The sequence below is a fragment of the Ochotona curzoniae genome, unplaced genomic scaffold (genome assembly GCF_017591425.1).
Source record: "Ochotona curzoniae isolate NIBS_2020 unplaced genomic scaffold, NIBS_Ocur_1.0 scaffold_4505, whole genome shotgun sequence".
In the NCBI taxonomy this organism is placed as follows: domain Eukaryota; kingdom Metazoa; phylum Chordata; class Mammalia; order Lagomorpha; family Ochotonidae; genus Ochotona; species Ochotona curzoniae.
Genome location: NW_024467118.1, coordinates 33,579,786 through 33,600,714, shown reverse-complemented (window position 1 = coordinate 33,600,714; position 20,929 = coordinate 33,579,786). Strand labels below are relative to the sequence as shown.

The 20,929-nt window shown below is 46.0% G+C and overlaps 1 protein-coding gene across 6 annotated transcripts; it reads right to left on the bottom strand.

The window, feature by feature from the left end:
• Positions 1-477: 477 nt before the first annotated feature.
• On the bottom strand, positions 478-18,964 carry STMN4 (stathmin 4). 6 transcript variants are annotated; one of them, XM_040965901.1, is made up of 7 exons: positions 18,906-18,963; positions 7,269-7,360; positions 6,352-6,447; positions 5,728-5,808; positions 5,115-5,323; positions 3,787-3,978; positions 478-1,092 (listed from the first exon to the last, which is right to left on the bottom strand). In XM_040965901.1, exons 2-7 carry the CDS (start codon positions 7,279-7,281, stop codon positions 1,033-1,035), a joined length of 651 nt encoding a protein of 216 aa, XP_040821835.1. In that variant the 5' UTR covers positions 7,282-7,360; positions 18,906-18,963; the 3' UTR covers positions 478-1,032. The 6 variants fall into 6 exon arrangements, with proteins under 6 accessions (XP_040821835.1, XP_040821837.1, XP_040821834.1 ...); XM_040965903.1 differs by lacking the exon at positions 5,728-5,808 and having other exon boundaries at positions 18,906-18,964; XM_040965900.1 differs by lacking the exon at positions 18,906-18,963 and having other exon boundaries at positions 7,269-7,612.
• Positions 18,965-20,929: the final 1,965 nt, after the last annotated feature.

Genomic DNA, 20,929 nt, shown 5'->3' with positions numbered 1-20,929 from the left:
TGTGAGAAGGCTAAGTGACAAGCAGACAGCAAGTCCCCACAAGATGCTGAACTTACTGGCACCTTGACCTTGGACTTTCCAACCTCCAGAACCCAGAGAAATAAATTCCTATTGTTTACAGATTACTCAGCTGGAGGTGTTTTGCTACTGCAACCCAAGCAAACTGAAACAGTGTCCTTCCTTCAATGCATCTTGAAGATCATATTAGAACATTCTGTAGAAAGGAAGAATGAATTTCTTTTCACATCAGTGTAGTGCATTCAATTTAATGTGGGACACCTCAAAGAAGAGGTCCAGCTGTACCAAAGGCTGATGTCATTCAATCCACCTTGCCCTGCACCTCAGATGCTTGGATGACGAACGTGAAGAAAAAAAGAGGCACCTACTATCAGGTGAGATGAGCAAGAGGCAACTATCCAATATATTCTCCCCATCCCCAAAGGACAGCCAAGAAATGAAGACTGGAGACTCGGAGTAAATGGTTCATTGGTCATGATCAAAAATGATGGTTAACACATACATACACTCAAACATCATTCCACCTGCTGCAAGGCGGAAACCACACCTCCGGATCCCACACCCACTCGTGCCAGGCTTCTCCTGTGGGCCCTGCCACTACCGCCACCCTCACTCAGAATTCTGCCCTTCACTCTGAACCTCTGCCTTGGTTCTTATCTTTCTTCGATGTGGTGCCTGAGTGCTCAGTGTCCAGGCAGAGATATGAAAATGGAGGATTTGGCCGGAGTCTGCAGTGAGCAGCGTAGCAATGTCCTTGAGTTCTTCTCCACCTCCATTTCCCAAATTCTCTCCTTCTCTCCCATCTCCCACCCAATCATTGTTCCCCCAGAAACAAATAGGATGGCTTCACTGGTCAATTCTTCACATGTACAAACACCAAAAGCAGTGGAAACGCCCCTTGGCCACCCCCCTCCCCCCAAACCCCAGTGCTGGGAGAGCAGCCTGCGGGAGAGGCTGCCTCAGGAGCTGCTGTAGCTGTCCGGCTGTCCTGGAAACGTCTTTGGCCTCTGGGCTTTACCTGGAGGCCTCTTCCTTAAGCTCCTTATTTTTCCGCACCTCCTCGGCATGCTTGTCCTGGGAAGGGAAGGAGGGAAAGGGGCAGGTCACACAAGGGGGCCAGGGGCGAAGGGAGGTTGAGGGGCAAGAAAATGGAAAACAAAGAAGGACCACTGCAGGAAGTGAGGAGCTGGGCCTGCAAAGGCATCCTGAGGGGCAGAAGGTGGCAGGTGAGATTGGTGCCAGGCAGGGGAGGGAGCCCCTGCACTGGTCAATCCCTCTCTGCCACAGAAGGACCACTCCACGGGGACCCCAGCATCCCTTCCATCACCTGGCCAGGTGAGCAGATGGCCTCATTACCAGCATATCCCGCTGCCTACTGCTGTTATTTCTTGTCTGTCTCCTTAGCAAAGGCTATCTTAACCTCCTTAGTAAAACATAAGACCTCTTAAGACACGAGTTGATGGAAGAATTTCTGTTTATATTGCCCAAGTCCAAAAAGTAAACTTTCTGACTCTTGTTTTGAACGAACCTTCTTTCCATCCTTCATTTCACAGCATAATCAAACCAATAGCTACAAACTGCTTTCCAAGGCCTACCAGCAGGTGAAGCTGATCCAGCCACTTCCTACAGGCCTCAGCCTTCTGATATTAAAAGTAAGGGGCATGATTGTAAACTCTGTCCGCTTCCAGCTCAGGGATGGCAGGGCTCACTTGCCAGGCTGCATCACAGTCCACCTGCTATTACTACTTCCTGTGTATGTGCCTGGATCCTCCACCAAGTGACAACTTCCTTGAAGGAGAGCCTTCCCTCTGTGTATCCTGCTTTCTATCACAGCATGTTACAGATGTCAGGTGCTCATGAAATTCTGCCCCCAGCAATGCTTGGCATAATCACATTCAGAAGCCAAGATCATTCTTGAGAATTCCCACTGAGGCAATATATGTTCTCAGGACACACCTTAAAATGCCAGTCTGTGCCTACAACTTTCCAGGGCCTGGGACTGTGGCATAACATGACCAGGGCAGTGGTTCCCTACTTTGGATATGCGTCAGCATCACTTAGGAAACCAGATGTCCTCAAGCACCGCCCAAAGAAAACTAGGGTGTCTGGTGTAGGGCCTGAATATTCTGTATCTTGAAAGTTTGCACAAAATGAGTCTAGTATAGACAGTCAGTGACCTGCACAGACACTGGCCCACAGGCATATCCAGGTTCACAGTGCAGAAACCACACGTTTAGCCCTCACCCAATCTTCTGCCTGTGCAGTGGGTCAAAGGCAGCAGGAGTCAGTTACAAAGGAATGATGCCCTCTGAAACATTTGTTTCCTTGAGCCTACCTCAGCTTCACATATAGCTCTAGAATGTAGACCTTTCCAATATCTCCCCCTCTGACGCCACCTCCACTCCCAGGAGAGCTCACCGCACAGAGCCCTGTGATTCTGGAATCCCTTTTCTTTCTCCAGAGCTTAGCTTCACTGACAATAGACTGGCAGGCTTACCAGAGGCTGTTCTGCCTGGGACAAGGCCGTGGAAGAGCTGCCTGTGCTTGGAGCAGAGTCACTGGTTCTACCCCAGCTTCACTGCTTCTTAACAGTGCAATCCTAAGCAATCCTCTGAAATGACCATTCTGCCTCTATGTGGAGCATTGTGGTATGATAAACAAAGTTTGCTTGTGCAAGCAGTCTTTCCAATGCCTTATTGCAGGTCTTGCCTTAATGATTTGTTCCAGGTTTGGTCTAAAAGACTATGTCCCATCCTATTCCAACCCCATATATGTTTTTTTTTTTCCCAAAAGTTTGCCTCAAGTCATCTTTGGGTATCTGGGGGAGCTGAATTCAGACTCAGATCATTTTGCTACCCCCATGGTAGCAGATGGAGACCCTGCCTCTCCTTTTGGAATAGCACATCTGGGAGCAGGAGCTGCCACATGCCAGCTCCAGAGCCTGCACAGCAGTAAGAGCCCTAGTGATGAGAACTGATCTTTCTAGCAGCTATTGTCAAGGACCTGAAACTTGGGGTAGATGATCGGGAAGGAGTAGGGACCACGCTGCTCACCATGGGACGAGGCCACCGATCGGGTCCCGGGAGTCACCGCGCAGCAGGCGGCTCCTGGAAATAAAACACAGAGCTGGAGCTCTCCCAGGAGCTGCAGGAGAAACTGGGGCGGCCTCGAGACTCAGGAAACGAGGCCAGTGTGTTCTCAACAGAACAGGCTGCCATTCTGCCGACACGGGGGACCGACCCCAGTCTCTCACGTTCCTCGTATTTAGGTGACACCATTTGGTGTATTGACAAAGGGCAGCACATTGGAAAGGCCTGTGACCTCCTGGGTCCATGCCGAGAGGTTCATGGAGAATCATGTTTTCTGCTCTATGGGACAATTCAGCTCCTCAGCCCTTCCTTGGCTTAGAGCCAAGAGCTCAAGGCAGTATCTTTCATTAAAGCAAATCAGCCCGATCACAGATGAAGCCAGGCTTGTGTAACTGCTTGTGCATCCTGCCCTCTTATATTAGACAGACTTTCTGACAATGGGACACTTTAAATGTGTCACTGTACAGAAGGGCCCACAAGGGTACTCAAAGCTGGACTCATGTTCCTTGCCTAGGACTTCCCAGTCATTCCCTCAGAACCCTCTACCAACAATCACCTGCCTACCAACCATCACAGCCAAGGCTGCCTGCTTCAGAAAACGGCACACAGCTCCCCGTATACTTGCCATGGAAGGAAGACGGTGTCCCAGGAGCCTCCACTCTCATCCAGGACTACTCACCTTCTCTTGCAGCCGTTCCAACATGGCAGCAAGGTGTGCCTCTCGATTCTCCTTGTTGGATTCCATCTTCTGGGCCAGTTTTTCCTTAGCCATCTTGATGAAGTTATTGTTTTCTTCAATGGCTTTTTGGATCACCTCCCGCTCATGTTCTCTTTTCTCTGCTAGATGTTTTAGGAGCTCGGCTTCTTGGTACTGGAAAAATACAAAGAGAAGGAGAGACCCTTCAAAATGAGTGTGCTGGGATGTGTTTCACCAGCATACCTATATCTGGAAAGGTCCCCAGCCCACTCGTAGGAAGCAAGGGCACTTACTGAATTCTTCCAACACCTTCAACGTCTTCCACATTCTTTGACTGTTTTTCAGGCTTTTTCTACATATCCTCAGGATTGTTTTTCTCATCACAGTCACTCATTCATGCACTCATGCATTAATTCACAAATACTAAATGATTTTTACTACATGCCAAGATACTAGTCTGTCAACCTGGGAAAGATAAAAATGTCTAGCAGAAATAAGATATATTTGAAAGAGTACTTCAGAAACTTCATGAAGCATTGTATTGAAATGTAATTCATGCATTTTTTGGTGCAAAAATGTTTTGAAATCTATGCATATGGGGTCTCTGTAAAAGTAGAAGATGTGCAATCTAAGAAACCGCATGAATTTCAATTTCTTTGCACAAAATTAGTGTATCTTTTAATTGTGTTTTATTTTCACACACTTTTTGAAGTAATCCCTTATTTATATTCAAAAAAAAGCCAAACTAGTGCTAGCATGTGCCTGAAGGGGTCAGGAAAAATTCAAGAGAGGGGAGAAGATTATTTTCTGCTTGAAAAACAAAGAAAGGTCCTCTAGCCTAGCAAGTTTGTGACAGAAAAAGAATAAATCAACTGTAAAAGAGCTTTAAAAAAAAAAAAGACAAACTTAACGCCAAGATGACATCAAAGTTGGACCATAAGAATCAAAAGAACAGAAAAGCATACCAAGAGCAAGAAACATATCCCATCATTATCTTCCTCCGTCCCTCAGTGAGGAATCCTTGTCCTTAATCGTCTAGCCTTTCCCTAAATTCTTAGTAATCATTAGCATTTTACTCTTGGTATGGCACACCTAGGGCACATGGTGCTGTGCCCATGCTCCCAACAATACTTGATGCTGCTGGGGCTCTTACTTCATTATTTCACTCAATGATGCCTCATTCTTCACTCTGCATATATGAGAAGGTGTCTAAAAATGTGTAACTCGACAATGATCTGACCCCAACTCACAGCATCAGTCTCGCTCCCACTCGCTATCCAATAAAGGAAGTCAGAAAGGGCAGCACTAACCTTCCTTCGCTCCTCAGCTGCTTCTAGTTTCTTCTGGATCTCTTCCAGGGATGGGTCTCGTCTCCGAGGTAGGGAAGCATTGAACTCGGGAACCCCATCAAAGGAGGGTGGCTTCAGGATGACCTCGAAGGACTGGCCTGAAGTGCACTTGTTCAGCTCGATGACTTCCATGTCGGAAATGACACACCAGTTCAGGTCCACTGTGTCTGCTGCAGAAAGCATGAACGGGCTGCTCAGCCCTTGAAGAGCAGATCCCCCCCTCCTTGAAACATGCATATAGATGGGAGAGGGCTGGGGTTCCAGGGTAAACCTGTGACTGGGCCTCTGAGATCTAAGGTCGGCAGGCTGGGATAGGAAGGCAGAAGGAGCCTTTGATCAAAGCAAGACTCCAAGAGTAGGGGTCCCTGGATCTATGAGTTCTGATGCTGGCCACAGTCATGCTAGCTGTGTTTGTTTTTTCCTCCCACCACCAGCATCCTCCTGCTTGCTTTGCCCTCACTGGTGTCAGACAGAGGTGCATTTTTCCACCTCCCACCTCCCATCCATTCCTCATCCTACTGCCCATCTGATGATGGTTTGGCCTCTGCACGCCTCTCCCCTGACTCCCTCCTACCCTCTTCTCTTCTTTCTCTCCAGTCAGCACTGTCTTTCCGCTGGCTTTGACCTTTCCTCCTACACTGTCTCCCACACCAGCCTAAACAGAAAAAATGGTCTCAGGTCAGCAGAGCACTGCCATCTCTTATCATTAGACCCAGCCTATCCCTTCCTTCCAACCAGACCATCAAGGGGTGACGTGGCTGGCCCCTGAACCCCAGCATGCCTATGCAGGGCTCCTTGCCCATGTCTCGGGATGGTCCCTACTGTAGCCCCTATGTAGTGCAGCTGTCTCAGAACTTTCTGGTGTGTCTGCATGTGGGAGCCTTCTCTGCACTTTTGGCTTTCCCAGATAGCCTGCAGCTGCACTGGGGAGCCCTGGAGCTCTTGGAAGCTGGTGGTACACACCCAGTCTCATCATCCCATCTCGTCCAGGGGTCCCTGCAGGAGACTCCCTGTCTGTTTGCTGTCACAGCTTCCACAGCATCCCTTTGCTCAGTGAGTGAACGCAGGTGTCACTGAGACCCCAACCCTCTTCTCAAATCCTTAGCAGCAATGGTGACAGGAAATGGGAGTGAGGGATGCTGCACCCACGAGCACAGGTGCCCACACCCGTTCCTTTCCGAACCGAGCCCTCACTGACCTTCATACTTGTAGGATGATTTGCTCATGGGGTCAGCCAGGAAGCAGGAGCAGAACAAGGACACCAGCGGCAGCTCCTTCATCTTCTCTTTGTAGGCTGCAGGGATATCCCGGCCAGGTAAGGACGGGGAACTTCAGCAGCATGGCCTTCTGGGCTCCACACAGGCACCCAGCCGCCCCCCGAGACCCATACCAAGACTAGGTTCCAGGCCCATTGGCCCGTAGTAATACTGATTAGGATTTCTATATGTAACTCCAACCTACTTCCATCCCCTCTTTCCATTTTGAAACATGAACCTTCCTGAAAGCCCAGCCACTGTCCTCCTTCTCCCAGCACGTCTCCCTCCCTTTCCTCGAAGATTATGCAACCCATCCTCAGCAAAGAAGTCCAGTCAGCACCCTCCCCACCTGGGACCCTGGCACCTGCCTTTTTCTTTCCACTCCTGCCCTAGATGGTTGCACCCTTCTGCTGTATAAAACAGGAAATCCACAAGGTTTAACTTATATGTAGCAGGATCTGGACAGGAGGGGGCGCCCTCACCATAGTCCCTCTGGCAGGGTCCCCTGGGCAGTGGCCAAGTCAGGCAGTGAGCCTTCCTGAGGTTCCCCGCACAGTGGTCAGCATGGAGAAAGAGCGCTCCCTGAAGGCCAGAACACAGCCTCATCACAGAGTCTTTCTGGGGTTGGGAGGTTGCAGGCAAGAGCTGTGAGGATCCTAGCACACAGAGATAATCTCAAGGGTGGGAAACTTGTGATTCCCACCCCCAACCAGGGATCACCTTCCTTAACACTTGGTGTGTGCCCAGGCAGCCCCTTGTTTCTATGCATTTGTGGGACACACACACACATACACACACACAAGTGCAGAGAAACAGGCAGGGTGAGGGGTTCCCATCACAGAACAGTCCCTGGACCTACCAGCAAGGGTCATGTTTGCTGAGACCTGGTGGTTGAATCCAACTGGAGGTCACAGGGTAGGAATGGCACCAGCTCAGGACTTGGTCACAAACCTGAGAACAAGAGAATACCAACAGAGTTTTCCCTGAGGAAGGGCCTTACATCACCAAGGAGGTCACCACAATGTCCCTTCCTGCTTTCACCTCTGCCTGCCAATTCTGTTTCCCAAACATTAACTCTCTTCCACATCACCCCTGTTCATCTCAGATGCTGTACACTCATGATTATTTCAAAACTGGCTTCCCCATCACAAAGCCCCCCAGGAAGCTGCAGAGGTGGGTTCCCCAGAATTGCATGGGCCAAGGGCTATTCATCTGTCTCTCTGTGCAGCTCAACAACCTGGCACAACGCAAGTCGTGGGAGACAAGCCTTCACTCAGTCAGAGGTCCCTGGGAGGAACTTGCAAAATGATTGCACATCCTGAACACCTCCTTGCACAACCCCTAGACCTTTCTCTGGCCAATTATGATATGGGACATGTCACAGATGGTGAGAAAAGTCTTCAGTCGCTTCCTTACTTTCCCACCCTCTAACGATACTGAAAGAAGCTCTGCCTCACTGTAGGAAAACAGCCTGGGGATAACACAATACTGATCTGAGCTTCTCTGAACTTTTTATCCAGTTTTCTGCTGATACACCTGGGAGTCAGTAGATGAGGGCTCAAGTACTTGGGTTCCTGCTACTCATATGGGAGATCCAAATGGAATTCCTGGTGCCTGATTTTGTCCTGTCCCTAGCTGTTGTGAGCACATTTTTTTTACAAAAAAAAAAAAAAACAAAAACAACAATGTGCTAAGAGGAGATAGACATGAAGAAACAATGAACAATGCTGTCATACTAGGATTTATGCAGAGGCAGAAATTGACATGCAGTGTTTTTGGGGACAGGGGACACAGACAAAACTCATTCTCATCGTGAGGCTAGAGGGAGCTGAGGAGAGGCCCTTGGGTGTTCCTAGTACCTGGGCTGAAGAATAAAGCAGAGTCAGTCAGTGTGCTCTTGGCCCCAGGATCAGCAGAGGCAAGGGTTGGGTGAGAAAGCTCAGCATCCATGCAGACATGTCCACACCTGGGGTTGATGCTGAACCAGAAAGTGGGAAGAGAGAAGAGAAACCGGAGAGGCCAGGAAGGAACAGAGTGGAGTATCTGTTGGATTGGAGGTGAAGGGCTCCGTGGGTAGCAGCTACCCAAATAATGAGGAATGGCCAATGCTGAGTGCCTGTCATTGAGACCTCTGAATTCTTGGCCACCCTTAGTAGTCTCTGTGCCAGTGGGGTCCGGTTTGAGCCAATAGCCTGGCTGTCTGTGTCCTCACAGAAAGGAACCAGAGACCAAGACAGAGACACTTTTCTTCCATAATGCAGGACACTTTGGGGACCAGAGTCATTATTGGTTCAACTTAAACTCTAGTACTAGACTAGTATGGTATAATACCCAATTAGGCTGTCACCAGTCACAGACCTTGCTTCTCTCTTAAATCTGTGGAGCTGCAACATTAAGTGAGCACAGCATCCTGTGCCCACGGGAAGCCCAGAGATTCCTGCCTTTTCCATCAGCTTGGTCTCCCCAGAGCCTGTAAGGAAGAACTGTCGTCCCCAACGTGCAGGTGAGGATGCTGAGTCTCAAGGGTGTATGCAAGTTGTTGAAGGAGATGTGGCTGGCAGGTATTATAGAATAGGCCAGAAGCAAAGGTCTAACTGGCCTTCAGTGACTCTGTTCCCATTGTTCTCATTGCTGTGTTTTGGAGTCCCAGGCCCTTGCCATACTCCTCCTCTTAGAGCACAATAGGTCTTTTCTGCTCTGAACTAGGCTGGTGTTGATGGTACCAGTGAGTTCCTGAACAGTCAGGCCTGGTGCCTGGATGTGATATCTCGGGCCAAGACACTGTCCCGTACCATCTCCAGACTGGCTGACCAATTGATTGGCCCTTACCAAAACAGACAACAGCCTTGGACTTTAATGGATGCTAACTGGAGATCAAAATAGGTGAAGGATAAGGGAGAGACAGAACACTCAAGAAATGAATGGGACTGAATAAGAGCTGCCATTTGGAATCAGGGGATGCTCTCTATTTCAGCTCGTGATGAAAAAATGTCCCCCTACTCACAGAACACTCAATCCCCACATGACTCAAACTGACCTTCACAAGAGCCTGAGCTAAGCTGACAAGGCAGGCATCACCAGCCTTGACATGAAGACCCAGAGAATCAGAAAAATTAAGATGCTTGGCTGAGTTCACACAGCTCAGAGTTGTGGAGTAGGATCTAGGATCCAGGTCTTCTGATTTGGAATTTCCTTGTTTGACCAGAGGAAAGATTGAATGTTCGTTACTGAGTGGGTCTTCAGTGGTCCTGAGGACTCAGTAGGAGCCAGTTCTGCTGGAGGCCATGATTTCATTAAAAAATATCTACTACATTCTTTCTATGTGGAAGATATAGGGGTAGGAGCTTTAAAAACAAAGAGAAGGTCAGAACTACAGGAAGAAGAGCAGAGGAGGATAGGAGATGTGGCAGGTCCAACCACTGCAGCCATCAGCAGCTGCCTCCACCAATCCACATTAAAGAGAAGTTAGAATCAGGTACCTGATGCAAATATGGAACCCGGTACTCCAAAGAGGATGTGAGTGTCTTCACCACTAGGACAAACACCTGACTTTGGTCCTGTCCCTACATGGCTAGCACAAAATGATTTAATTGACAGCATCACCTCAGGGAGAATATCGGAAGGGGAAGACCAGAATCTGTGTCTAGATTCAAAATGCTGTTAACCTGCCTAGACTGAGTTACGTTCCTCTGGAGTTTTGGCATCCCACTCATTCTTATTTACAACCTGAGTTAAGTATTTGCCCCCAGCTCCAGCACCTAAAAGTCTAAGAGTAAGGAGTAGCAAATAATCACACATGTTTGTTGGTGGATTGAACCATTGGCATAACTGGCCAAATGAATCAATGAGTGTGAATCCCATCAAGCAGAGAGGCAACTTTAGGGAGAGCAGTTACAGAATGAGGAAGCTGGGTGGGAAGATGTGGGATTGAGGCTTTTGACTAGGGAAGGCTCTCACGGTGGGAGCAGTGGGGAGAAAAAGATGTCTCAAGTGAGGAGTGAAAACCCCAGCTCTATAGAATACCAATGTGGCAGAGGAGAAGGGAGAGGAAATGGCAAACAAGTGGTGCTCCATTTGGGCGGTGTCACTCCTGGGGTTGATGGCTGAATTGGGGATGCTATAAACAGTTAGTGGAAAAGGACAGTCAGGCTGAGTGGATGACAATGAATGTGACAGGTTCACACAATGAACTGTCCCATCCAAATTATCAATACCTTCCTCCCATAGCAAGCTGCGGACAGAGATGGGACTAGATTCTAGGACTAATGTCCCTTTCCTTTATACTCAGCCCATTTCTCCTCCTGGATGAAAAGGAGCCGCCACATGGGAATCACCAGGGCTGGTGAAAAGAGGAGCCTGCAGAAGGGCATGTTCTTAAGGGATCCATGCTCTCCAGGGCCTCCACAATGCAGTTACTGACCAGGGAGCAGAAGAACACCAAGCTCTCATATGCCAGATATGCTGTAACTGGGTGCACACCTGGCCTTTGGGCATGTCTCTGACTGCACATGCTACAGAGTGAGAGAGTGTTTTATTTGTCCCTATCAGAATTGCCCAGCTATGGCTCAAAGGAAGTGTCAAATCTCAGGTGGACGATTTATGTAGGACAAGTAGCTAATGCATGTGCAAGCGGCTTTAAGGGAGCTGTGCCTGGCAAGGGCTTTAAAAAACAAATAAAGGTATGCTGACAGAGCAACAGAATGAGCATTTCATGAACACAAGAGCAAGGAATTCTGAGCCAGGGACACTAATCACAAGTGGTCCAGAAAGATGGCTCTTTAAACTGGAATATTACTATCAATCTTTTAAAGTCCCTCTTTTAAAGTTAGATATTTACCTGAAATAAGCTCCCCAAATGTCATGTTTCTTTGCCTTTCACTGGAATCGTTTCTGTTAGAATGGTAGGCCTGGTTACTTCAGGCACCTCAAAGTCTCTGATTGCCAGCTCTGTGTCTTATTTGAGTTGAAAATCAAAAGGAGATAAATTATTTTTTCATGAAAGTGGTTTTCATTCTATCCACAACAATTATTAAATATTTAATCTGTGCCAAGTCCTGTACAAACTCTCTTAGAAAAACCACAGGGGTTTTTGTTGGTGGAAAATGAAACAGGTCCCTGGTTGGAAATCTCAAGCTGTGGAACCTTTGCAAGTTCTGCAGTTGCGGCTCAGCCTTTGATGTGGCTTGCCACAGTAGTGTCATTCATGTCTGCAAGTGAAAAGGAAGGGATGTTAAAGAAAAAGAATGAAGATATCACAGCAAAGGAAACCAGGCAAGACAGAACACTGCCTGATTCCCTGGCGTTGGGGGGTGGTTACTCTCTAATTATTGTAGGCTTATTGCTCAGGGGTTCAAGAGGAAGAAATGCTGGAGATCCAGATCAAGAGCATCCCCCAGAGAGTACCTAACGGGTTTAAGATCGCAATCCAGATGTGCCCCTAGAAAACAGGCCTATGTTGGCAAACACGGAACTGAAGACCCAGTGTGAAGAGCCTCTCCTAGCTCAGCCAGTATGTTGAGAGGCAAGCTGGGGAAAGACAATTCAGGCTGTTGAATGAATAGCCCCCATAATCTAGGCTGATGGGAACTAGTTTTATTTCTGATTCAGTGTCTACAGAAAAATTAGCATGTCAAAAGTCAAGTTCATGGGTGAGGCCTTCCATTGAGGCCTTCTGATGGGAGTGTGAGACATGTAACCCCAGCACAGAGTGAGGACCTAGTTTGTAAGTGCTTGGAATGAGAAATCCCAGAGCCTATGAAACTGTATCAGAATATAATAATAATAATAATGTTTTTAAAAAGCACTTGGAGGCATCAACACATAGAGTAAGTCCTTGTTCATACTCCTAGTAACAGCAATAGGGATATTTTACATGCTTTATTTGGCCCTAACCAAAGCAAATGTGTGTGTGTTTGCATTTCATATGTAATACTCCAATTAAAAACATGTTGAAGTCATATTTCAGAACATCTGTGTCACAGAGAACAGAAAATAGGCCTCATAGCCTTGATTTTATGCTATTTATACTTCCTTCTAGGTTTTTGGTGATTTTTTTCCCCTTCATTTCTATAGCATTTACAAAGCAGTAATTCTGGGCAAATATGTTTTATTTATTCTCCCTGCATCCTACAAAGCAGATAAACCCATTTTACACATGCTCAGTCTAGATGAGTGTCTAGATTGGTCCATGTAGTATATATAAATAGATAATGGTAAAGATGGGATTTGAGTTGGTCTTTCATAACAAAACACACTACTTTGGACAAGGTTCCGTGCAGTTTCCTCATCTCCAAGGGTTCCCTTACATTTAAGCAATTCAGAGAATTGTTGGTAGCAATTCCTTAAATGTCCCAAATCCTTATCGTAAGTAGCCTCAGTACTTGAAATTCCCACCATGAAGCCCTGCCTCTGATTCATGCAGTCATTGCCTCAGGAAAGCCCTGGTAAAAATGTACACATCTAGCCTACTAAGTGTCATAAATTAACTCATTTGCATATCAGCAATAGAATCTGTAGAGTTCTCCAGGGGATCAAGTTCTGCCTGTTCTGCAATTCCAGAGATGGACAATGTTTGAAAGTTGTGTTCTGGGATGGAAAGAACTGTGGAGATGGCAAATCTTCCTGCTTCCCACACCTTTTCAGACAAGACAGAGCCCAGAAAAGCCAGTGTCTTGCCTGTGGTTGTGGGAAAGGAGCAGAGCCAGGGTTCTGGCCTCCATTTAACCATGCTGATAGGAATTCCTTTCCTTTTACAATGTTACTTCTATTTTATTTGTTCCTTTATTCTTCCCTAATATTTTGTCACTACTGCATTTTAATTTTAGCCTTAAATTAAAATCAATAATATTTGTATTCAACTAACTTAAAGACAAAGCAGTATTCAATAATTTTCTCTGTGATAAATTCAGCAAAATTTTATTTCTGTACTCTACCAATCTGGTTTTGTCAGAAAGGTCTGAATGTCCAGTCCTAGACAGTCATTGTTGATTTCTTTCTTAGGTTATTCTACAAAATCTATGTAATGAGAACATACTCTATGCATGCTACAAGGCTCTAGAAATCCAACAGTGAGCTCACTATGTATATTCCCTAACTTCAAGATATCTTACTTGCACTCAGTCTTACAAGTATGTTGATTATCATTGAACAACTCTAGAGTCTATTGTTTACTTTATCCATCCCCATGACCAATACCAAACCTGTTTGGTCCTTTAGCTCTTTCTTCTACACTACTTCCGCCGTAGTTTTTGCCAGGAAAATTTGATGGCATGTTTCTTGAGTCCTTTTATATTGGGTCTGGTGGCACATGCAGAAGACAGACAGCCCCATCCCAAGCCCAACAATACAATTGTGTTTGTACTACAAACAGACACCAGCTGCCAAAAATGTGCCATTCCTTGTCCACCTGTTTCCACATACTCAGTTTGAACTTTGCACTCTACCTGTTTTGGATTCTGAATAGATTCCTAAATGTTGCGCTGAAGTTCTGCCCATTCCCCATCACACTTGGTCTCATTTCTCTGGAATCAGTCTATACTTGGTTCTTGGAACTTGATTTGCCTGAATCCTATATCTTCTCTCTCTTTCTTGCTCCTGCTACATGTCTCTGATGACAAGGCTCCAGGGGAAAACATCCACATCTCTCAGTTTGACTAAATGGAAAAGACCAATGAGCCTGGGAAAGAACAAGTATGTACTTGTATGTGTAGGAAGTGACACATGTATGCATAGGATGAGGCAGGTGCATATTCCATGTATTTGCCTGTCTCCCTAGAGGGACTAGAAAGATAAAAGCCAAAGGAAGAAAAAGCCTTTAAAAAATGCCAAGGGAAATTTTTTTTGGTCCCCACCTCTTCCCAAAGGAAAATAGAAAAACCAACCTTTCCCAGATTGTCACATCTCTAAATATAGCAAATGCTAATTTAATAAGCAAACCAAATTAAACATGGTGCATGTTAATTTCCTAAGCTTAAAAAACAGAATTTGGTTCTCTAAAGGGCACTACAAAAATTACATTTTACATGTTGTATAATTCAGCAAAACTCCTATGCCTCCATCTCAGAAAAAGATCTATTTCTCCTCATCCATGACTTCAATTTCTGTGAATTTTTTCCAAATGAAAGTCTCCAGGTAGGTGAGAGGTAAAAACATTAAAGGAGTTTCAGAAAGACAATCTCAGTTTAAAGTCAAGAACACAGAAGACTTGAATTTTTGCTTCAATTCTGTAAAACCACATTAATGGAAACACAATCTCTTCTTCTTTTAACCTCTCTCTTACCTGCCTGTTTTCCTAGTCCGGTGTCTCTCTCTTGCTCAACCAGCTCTTTCTCTGGATTTCAGTTTGTCAGCCTTTTTTAGTCCATTTTAAATTTTACCAATTATCCCACTTCCTTCCTATAGAGCAAATGTGGTTAAAATAGTCCAAAGAGAGACATCCTACTTGGCCTTTGAGGGTTTTTTTTAAATGTTTATTGATTCTGATTATTCATCAACTTGAAAGGCAAAGCAACAGGGAGAGGGAAAAAGGAAGAAATAATCATATCTTCCATAAACTGGTTAATTCCCCAGTTGCCTGAAACAGCCACGACTGGGCCAGGTGGAAGCCAGAAGCCCAAAACTCCATGTGGACCTCCCCCAGGGGTAACAGACACCCTAGTACTTGAGTTGTAATATGCTGCTTCTCAGAACGCATTAGCAGGGAGCTGGATCAGAAGCAAAGTAGCCTGGACTCAGATCAGACACCCTAGTATTGGTCCCCAAAAGGGACCTAACCCAACATGCCACAATACCCACCCCTGTGGATTCCATTTATTGAAGCAAAATATTATCTGATAATGGAGTACCCATCATAGGGAAAACACAGTTATTCCCACTACCTTGCCACCAGTGGTGGGTATACCATAGTCCTCCTCTGATCCAAGGAAAATACATTCCAAGACATTGCACAGATGTCTGAAGCCACACATTCTGCTGTATCCTTTATGAACCTCCAAAGTCCCATCTGGAATCCCTACATTTTAAAATTGAGTATTTTTCCTCCTCCAGTTGAAACCTATTTGGCTAAAGTCTCATTTGCTCAGGGCTAGGATCCATGTGCTATGGATTTACTTGCTGAATATGCTGAACAAAGACCAGCTCCATGTATTTTTAAATTATTTTTATTCGTGAGACAGAGTTGTGTGAGCAAGCATGCACACACACACACAAACACACACGCCCAGCAGACACAGCTATTTCCCAAATGCCTGCAACTGCCAAGATTGGGCCTCAGCCAAAACTAAAACCTAGTTCAAGTCTCACACATGTGGTAGGAGACCCAGTTACGTGAACTGTCACTGCTGGTGCCAAGGATCTGCACTGGCAGGAAGCTGAGCTGGGGAAAGTCAAGAATCAAACCCATGTTTTGCAATGTGGGACGTCGATGTCTTCACTGTCAGGCTAAATCAATTAAACACCTACTCTCCTGTGCTATTCATTATTGAAAACCTCCAACATACAGACAGTCTTCTATATTTGGGATTCCATACTCATAGATCCAACCAATTATTAATGAAAACCATTTGAAAACCAATTGTGTCTGTTTTGCTCATTTACACATATTTTTCTTGTCTTTATTCCCCAAAGAAAATAATATAAAAGCTATTAACAGAGCATTTACATTTTATCAAGCATCATAAGTAACTTAAAGATGACTTAAAACTTGTGAAAATATTCTATGTAAATACTAGACAATGTTATCTAAAGGACTTGAATACCCATGGATTTTGTTTCCTGAAAGAAGTCCTGGTATCAATTCCTCACAGAAAATTGAGGATAATCTGTTTCTTGTTCCTATTTATCTGTGTCTATGATAAAATTTGATTTACATATTAGGCATAGTAAGAGATTAACAACAATAATAAAAATAGTGCAATTATAATTATAAAACAAATTATAAAATCATAATTAAAACAAATATAATAATATATTATTTATTTAATGTGTATGAATTTTTTCTACTTCTGAAACTTTCCGCTTTGTATTTGTGGACTGCTATTGGCCATGGGTAACTGAAGCTGCATGGATAGCTCTTGGATGTTTGTTCAACAATCTGCTCAGAATAGAAAACCACAAATCAAATCTCTACCTTGCCTGGTTTCTTTGGAACAGTATGTCCTCAAGGAAATATAGTGTCCCACAGAAACTGTACTGGGATTTAGCTGCACTTTGGGGGCATTTCTTTACTATCTAGTGGTGGGGACACACTTCTACAACATGGAAGAATTTAGAGGTTGTTGTGCTAAATGAAATCAGCCAATCACAAATGAACAAGTACTGCATAATCACACTTAATAAGAGGAATCTAGAATAGCCAAATTCATACAGAGAGCAAAACAGCGTGGAGATTGCCCGGATCTGAGGTGGGAGGTGGCAGGGGGTTGGTATCTAATGGGCACAGAGCCTCAGTTTTGCAAAATGAGAAGAGTTCTGAGCCTGAGACGCACTACCATATGCATTTTAACATTACAACACTGTGAAGCTGAAAATCATTTAAATGTAAAATTGTGTGGTATCTGTATCCTATCACAATGTTTAGAAATTTTAATTCGGTCTCGTGGGCTTTCCATAGCTTTTTGGTCCTAGGGTTAAAAGAAGCAATTAAAAGTAATTTAGCTCACTGTTTCTTAAACTTTTTTTGACTTGGAACCCACAATATAACTGCATTTTGTGTCATGACCCAGTACGTATAAGTCACCACACACACACACAAATACATAGACAAATATACACAAAACAGAAAATATGTAGCTAGAAACATTACAGGAAACATAATTAGCTCACTATATAAATATATTCTTATTTTTTCTATTCTTTTATCATTTCATTTTATTAAAAATATATACACATATATATATTACAATCCACAGAAGTTATTTCACCATCTACTAATAGGTGTCAGCCGGCAGTGGGAAAAGCACAAATCCAGTCTGAACCTAAGCACCATGAAGAAATCCCCCACCTCCAGCCCTGCACAGAGTGCTCTTCCAACTTGCACTTGGCTACTTTCCGTGTTGGGAAACTCACTCCCCATCAAGCAACTTGCTCCATGGTGGACCCACCCAAAGCTTGCTGGAGCCAAGGATCCTGGGAGGACTGGGACAAGCTAACAGGTGTTCAGCGGCTTCAAAGAGCAGAGAAGTTACAGCTTCTAGCAGCCAGGAGGGGCTGGGGGCAAGCCAAGGGAGAGGGCTTGGTGGCGGGAGACTCCAGCAGCCCTCCCTGGAGCTGCTGACTAGACTCGCTCTCTGCCCCCTCACGCCTGCAACACTATGATTATTTCCTCATCTAGCAGATGATCTCATTCCCCTGGCACCCGCCCGCCGTGGGAGAGGTTCCTCCCCTAGAGGGGGCCTCTGTTTCTGTTGAGACAGATTCCCCCACAGCCCCTCTCAGCTTCTCCCTGCCTCTCTGGCCTCCCACAGGTGCCGCCCTGCCATGCCCACCTAGCATCTATTTGGTTTTGCGATGGCAGGTAACACTGCCTGGGACACTCACCCAGGGGCTACCCGAATGCTTCTGATTTACCCCTTTAATGCATCCTGGACACTTGCCCCAGCCTAGGACAATCAGCCTTCTCCACACCTGAGTGTGTATTCCTGGGAGAAATAAAACAAAGGCAGCTCCGTCACATGGGCAAGGAGCTGGCCACTGGACACCAAATGCCTGGGTCCCGGGATGAGCGAAGGGTATTGCCCAAACTCCTGGGGAGGACAGTGGGCTGACTGAGGAGGGGGACCTGGCAGTGGCCATGGTTAAGGCTCAGGGTGTGGCAGTTCTGCACTGCCATCTTTAGCCTTAAAATCAGCCAGCCCCCAGCCAGGTAAGATCAGGTTGACCTCAGGGCAGGGCGGGGCAAACAAGAGGTGATGATCTCATTGTGTCCTTAGCACCAAGAGGCAAAAGTAACCCAACACAGGAGTAGAAGGGGAAGAGAAAAATGGGATCAGGAGACAAGAAATGCTGCATTTGTGGAAGCACATGCCAAATGCAGGGGTCTTCAGTTGAGGACTGGCCCCAAGGGCTGCCAGACTCTGAGCTCCTTCAGCAATAAAACCTTCCTTCCTTTCTTTCTTTCTTTCTTTCTTTCTTTCTTTCTTTCTTTCTTTCTTTCTTTCTTTCTTTCTTTCTTTCTTTCTTTCTTTCTTTCTTCTTTCTTTCTTTCTCTTTCTTTTTATGCAAAATAAGTCACCACAGATCTCTGACACTTTCCACCCATCTGCCCTCTCCCTGGCTCTGAAATGTAAGGGAAGCCCGTAGTCCACCCTCACACCTCCCTCAAGCACCATTCTTTTGGCCTCACCCTAATTCCCTCAGGGGTTGACAAAAGTTTGATTGAAGGAATAAAACCAAACACAAACAGCAACACAATAGGCATCAGACCCCTGACTTTCCCCTCTTGATTCTTTTTTCTTTTATCTGCCAATCTTTGAATCTTATGCATTTCGTTTCAACTTACCTGCAGTCCAGTTCCAAGCGTGCTGCTCTCTTCCTCACTCCTTCAATTAGTGGTACCCTGGGCTTCTCTCAACATCAGCACCACTGCCTGGCTCTTGCCATGACATCACCTCCAAGCTCTGTGATTGGCTGACAGTGGGTTGCTCGGCAATTGGACAGTCTCCTCTGGTGGAGCAGGGATTGCCTGAGTAACTCTTCACAGGCCGGGGAGGGGAAGATGATGTCAGACAAAGAGCCTGCTTTTTCTGCTGCCTGTGGAACTGGAGAAGCAGAGGGTGAGGGTGGCGAGGAACAAGGGGCAGTGCCCAGGGAAGGTGGGGGAGACGGCACAGTTTGTTAGCTGGGGGAATGATGAATGATTTAGAGAATCTTTAGCTTTTTCAAATCTGGGGATTGGAGAATATGAAATCTAGAGGAGCAGTAAGAGCGAGCAGATGAACCTTAAAAATAGCTTGCTGGGAGCTTGGTGCCTGTTTCCCACTGCATCAGAGGGTTGGTGGGTTTCGGTGGTGATTCATAAGGTGAGGGTGGCAGAGGGGAGTGCGCAGCTGGACAGGGCTACCAAGAGAGGGGATCAGGAGAACAAGGCTTCCTTCCGCCCCCCACCCCCGGACAAGGTGTCTGCCGTTTCTCCACTGTGGCATTTGCCCAGCACTGATGGATGCTCACAACTGGCTCAACCTGTCAGGCTCTTGGCAGTGGAAGTCCCAGACAGGGAGAGAGGTTGACCGTGACCCTGGAGACTCCTAAACTGCTAGAATCCTTGGATCAGGTGACAGGACATCGATGGTGTCTTCTTCAATTCCTGCAGGAAAGAAAGGAGGCAGCCTGTGGAGCAGGATCCCTGTCTCAATTAAAGCCCCCATCACTGTGTTCTCCCTCCCTACTCCAGTCCCTAGCATGACTCCCATCCTTTCACTGGAAAGGAGGAAATATTTTTATTGTGGTGAAATATGCAAAGCATAAATTGTGCCCATTTTAACCATTTGTAAGTGTGCTGTTCCATGGCATTGGAAACATTTACAATGTTTTTGTGCGACCACCAGCTCCACCCATCTCCAGGATTTTTTTGCCTTCCCCAACTCTCATCTGGAACCACCAGACAGTAATTCCCTTTCCTCCTTACCTCTGCACTGCTGCCAGCCTCTGGGAGTCCACATGCTCTGGGCACCTCATACAGGTAGGATCACATGACACAAGTCCTTTGTGCCGGACCTATTTCACCCAGCAGAACCTCTTCCAGGTTCCTTCATGATGTGCCACAGGCCAAAACACCACTTGTTCTCCCTTGGTAAGGAGGGTCACAACCACATGTCATGGATCCTCCTCTGTTACTGCCACACCCATGTGACAGGGAATACACATGAAAAAAGCACTTTGAATTTAGCTCATTGTTTAAAAATCTTTTAAACTACAATAGAATCAATGGACACCTGGAAAATCATGTATTCCACAGGTCCTGTTGGAAAGTAAGTAGAGTATGAGGTAGCTTGGCACTGCCCTCTGACCTGTATTCCATAGCTGAGACTCCACCCTGGTTGGCACCTCTCTGCAGAGCACCCTATGGTATCCTCCACATCACAGCTCCCATCTCAAATCAAGAGTGAAGGGCAGCTCTTACTCTCTCCCCCCGCCCCACCTCTGGGCAACCCCAGATTATTTTGTCCAAAAATAATGAATGATGCCTGCCTTCCTTTGGGATTCTCAAAGCACCGCCATGATCCCCTATTCAGGCAACAACCTCAGCATTTCAGCAAGGCAGCAGAAGGAGCTCCATTCTGTTTGATATTCATGGGGCATCATAAATAACATGCTTATCATGCATGCCACATGCTACCAGCTTAGGACCCTTAGATCCAAGCTGGCCATTTCAGAGGGAATCAGGAGTCCCTAAGGATCTCAGGAGTGGTTCCTTTAACATATGCAGACAGTAGAGGACATGCTTCATAGAAGCTAGAATTTGGAATCCAAGCAAGCCCAAAATGTGCCGAGGGAGCCTGTCTCTCCTCCTCCCTATATATCCCT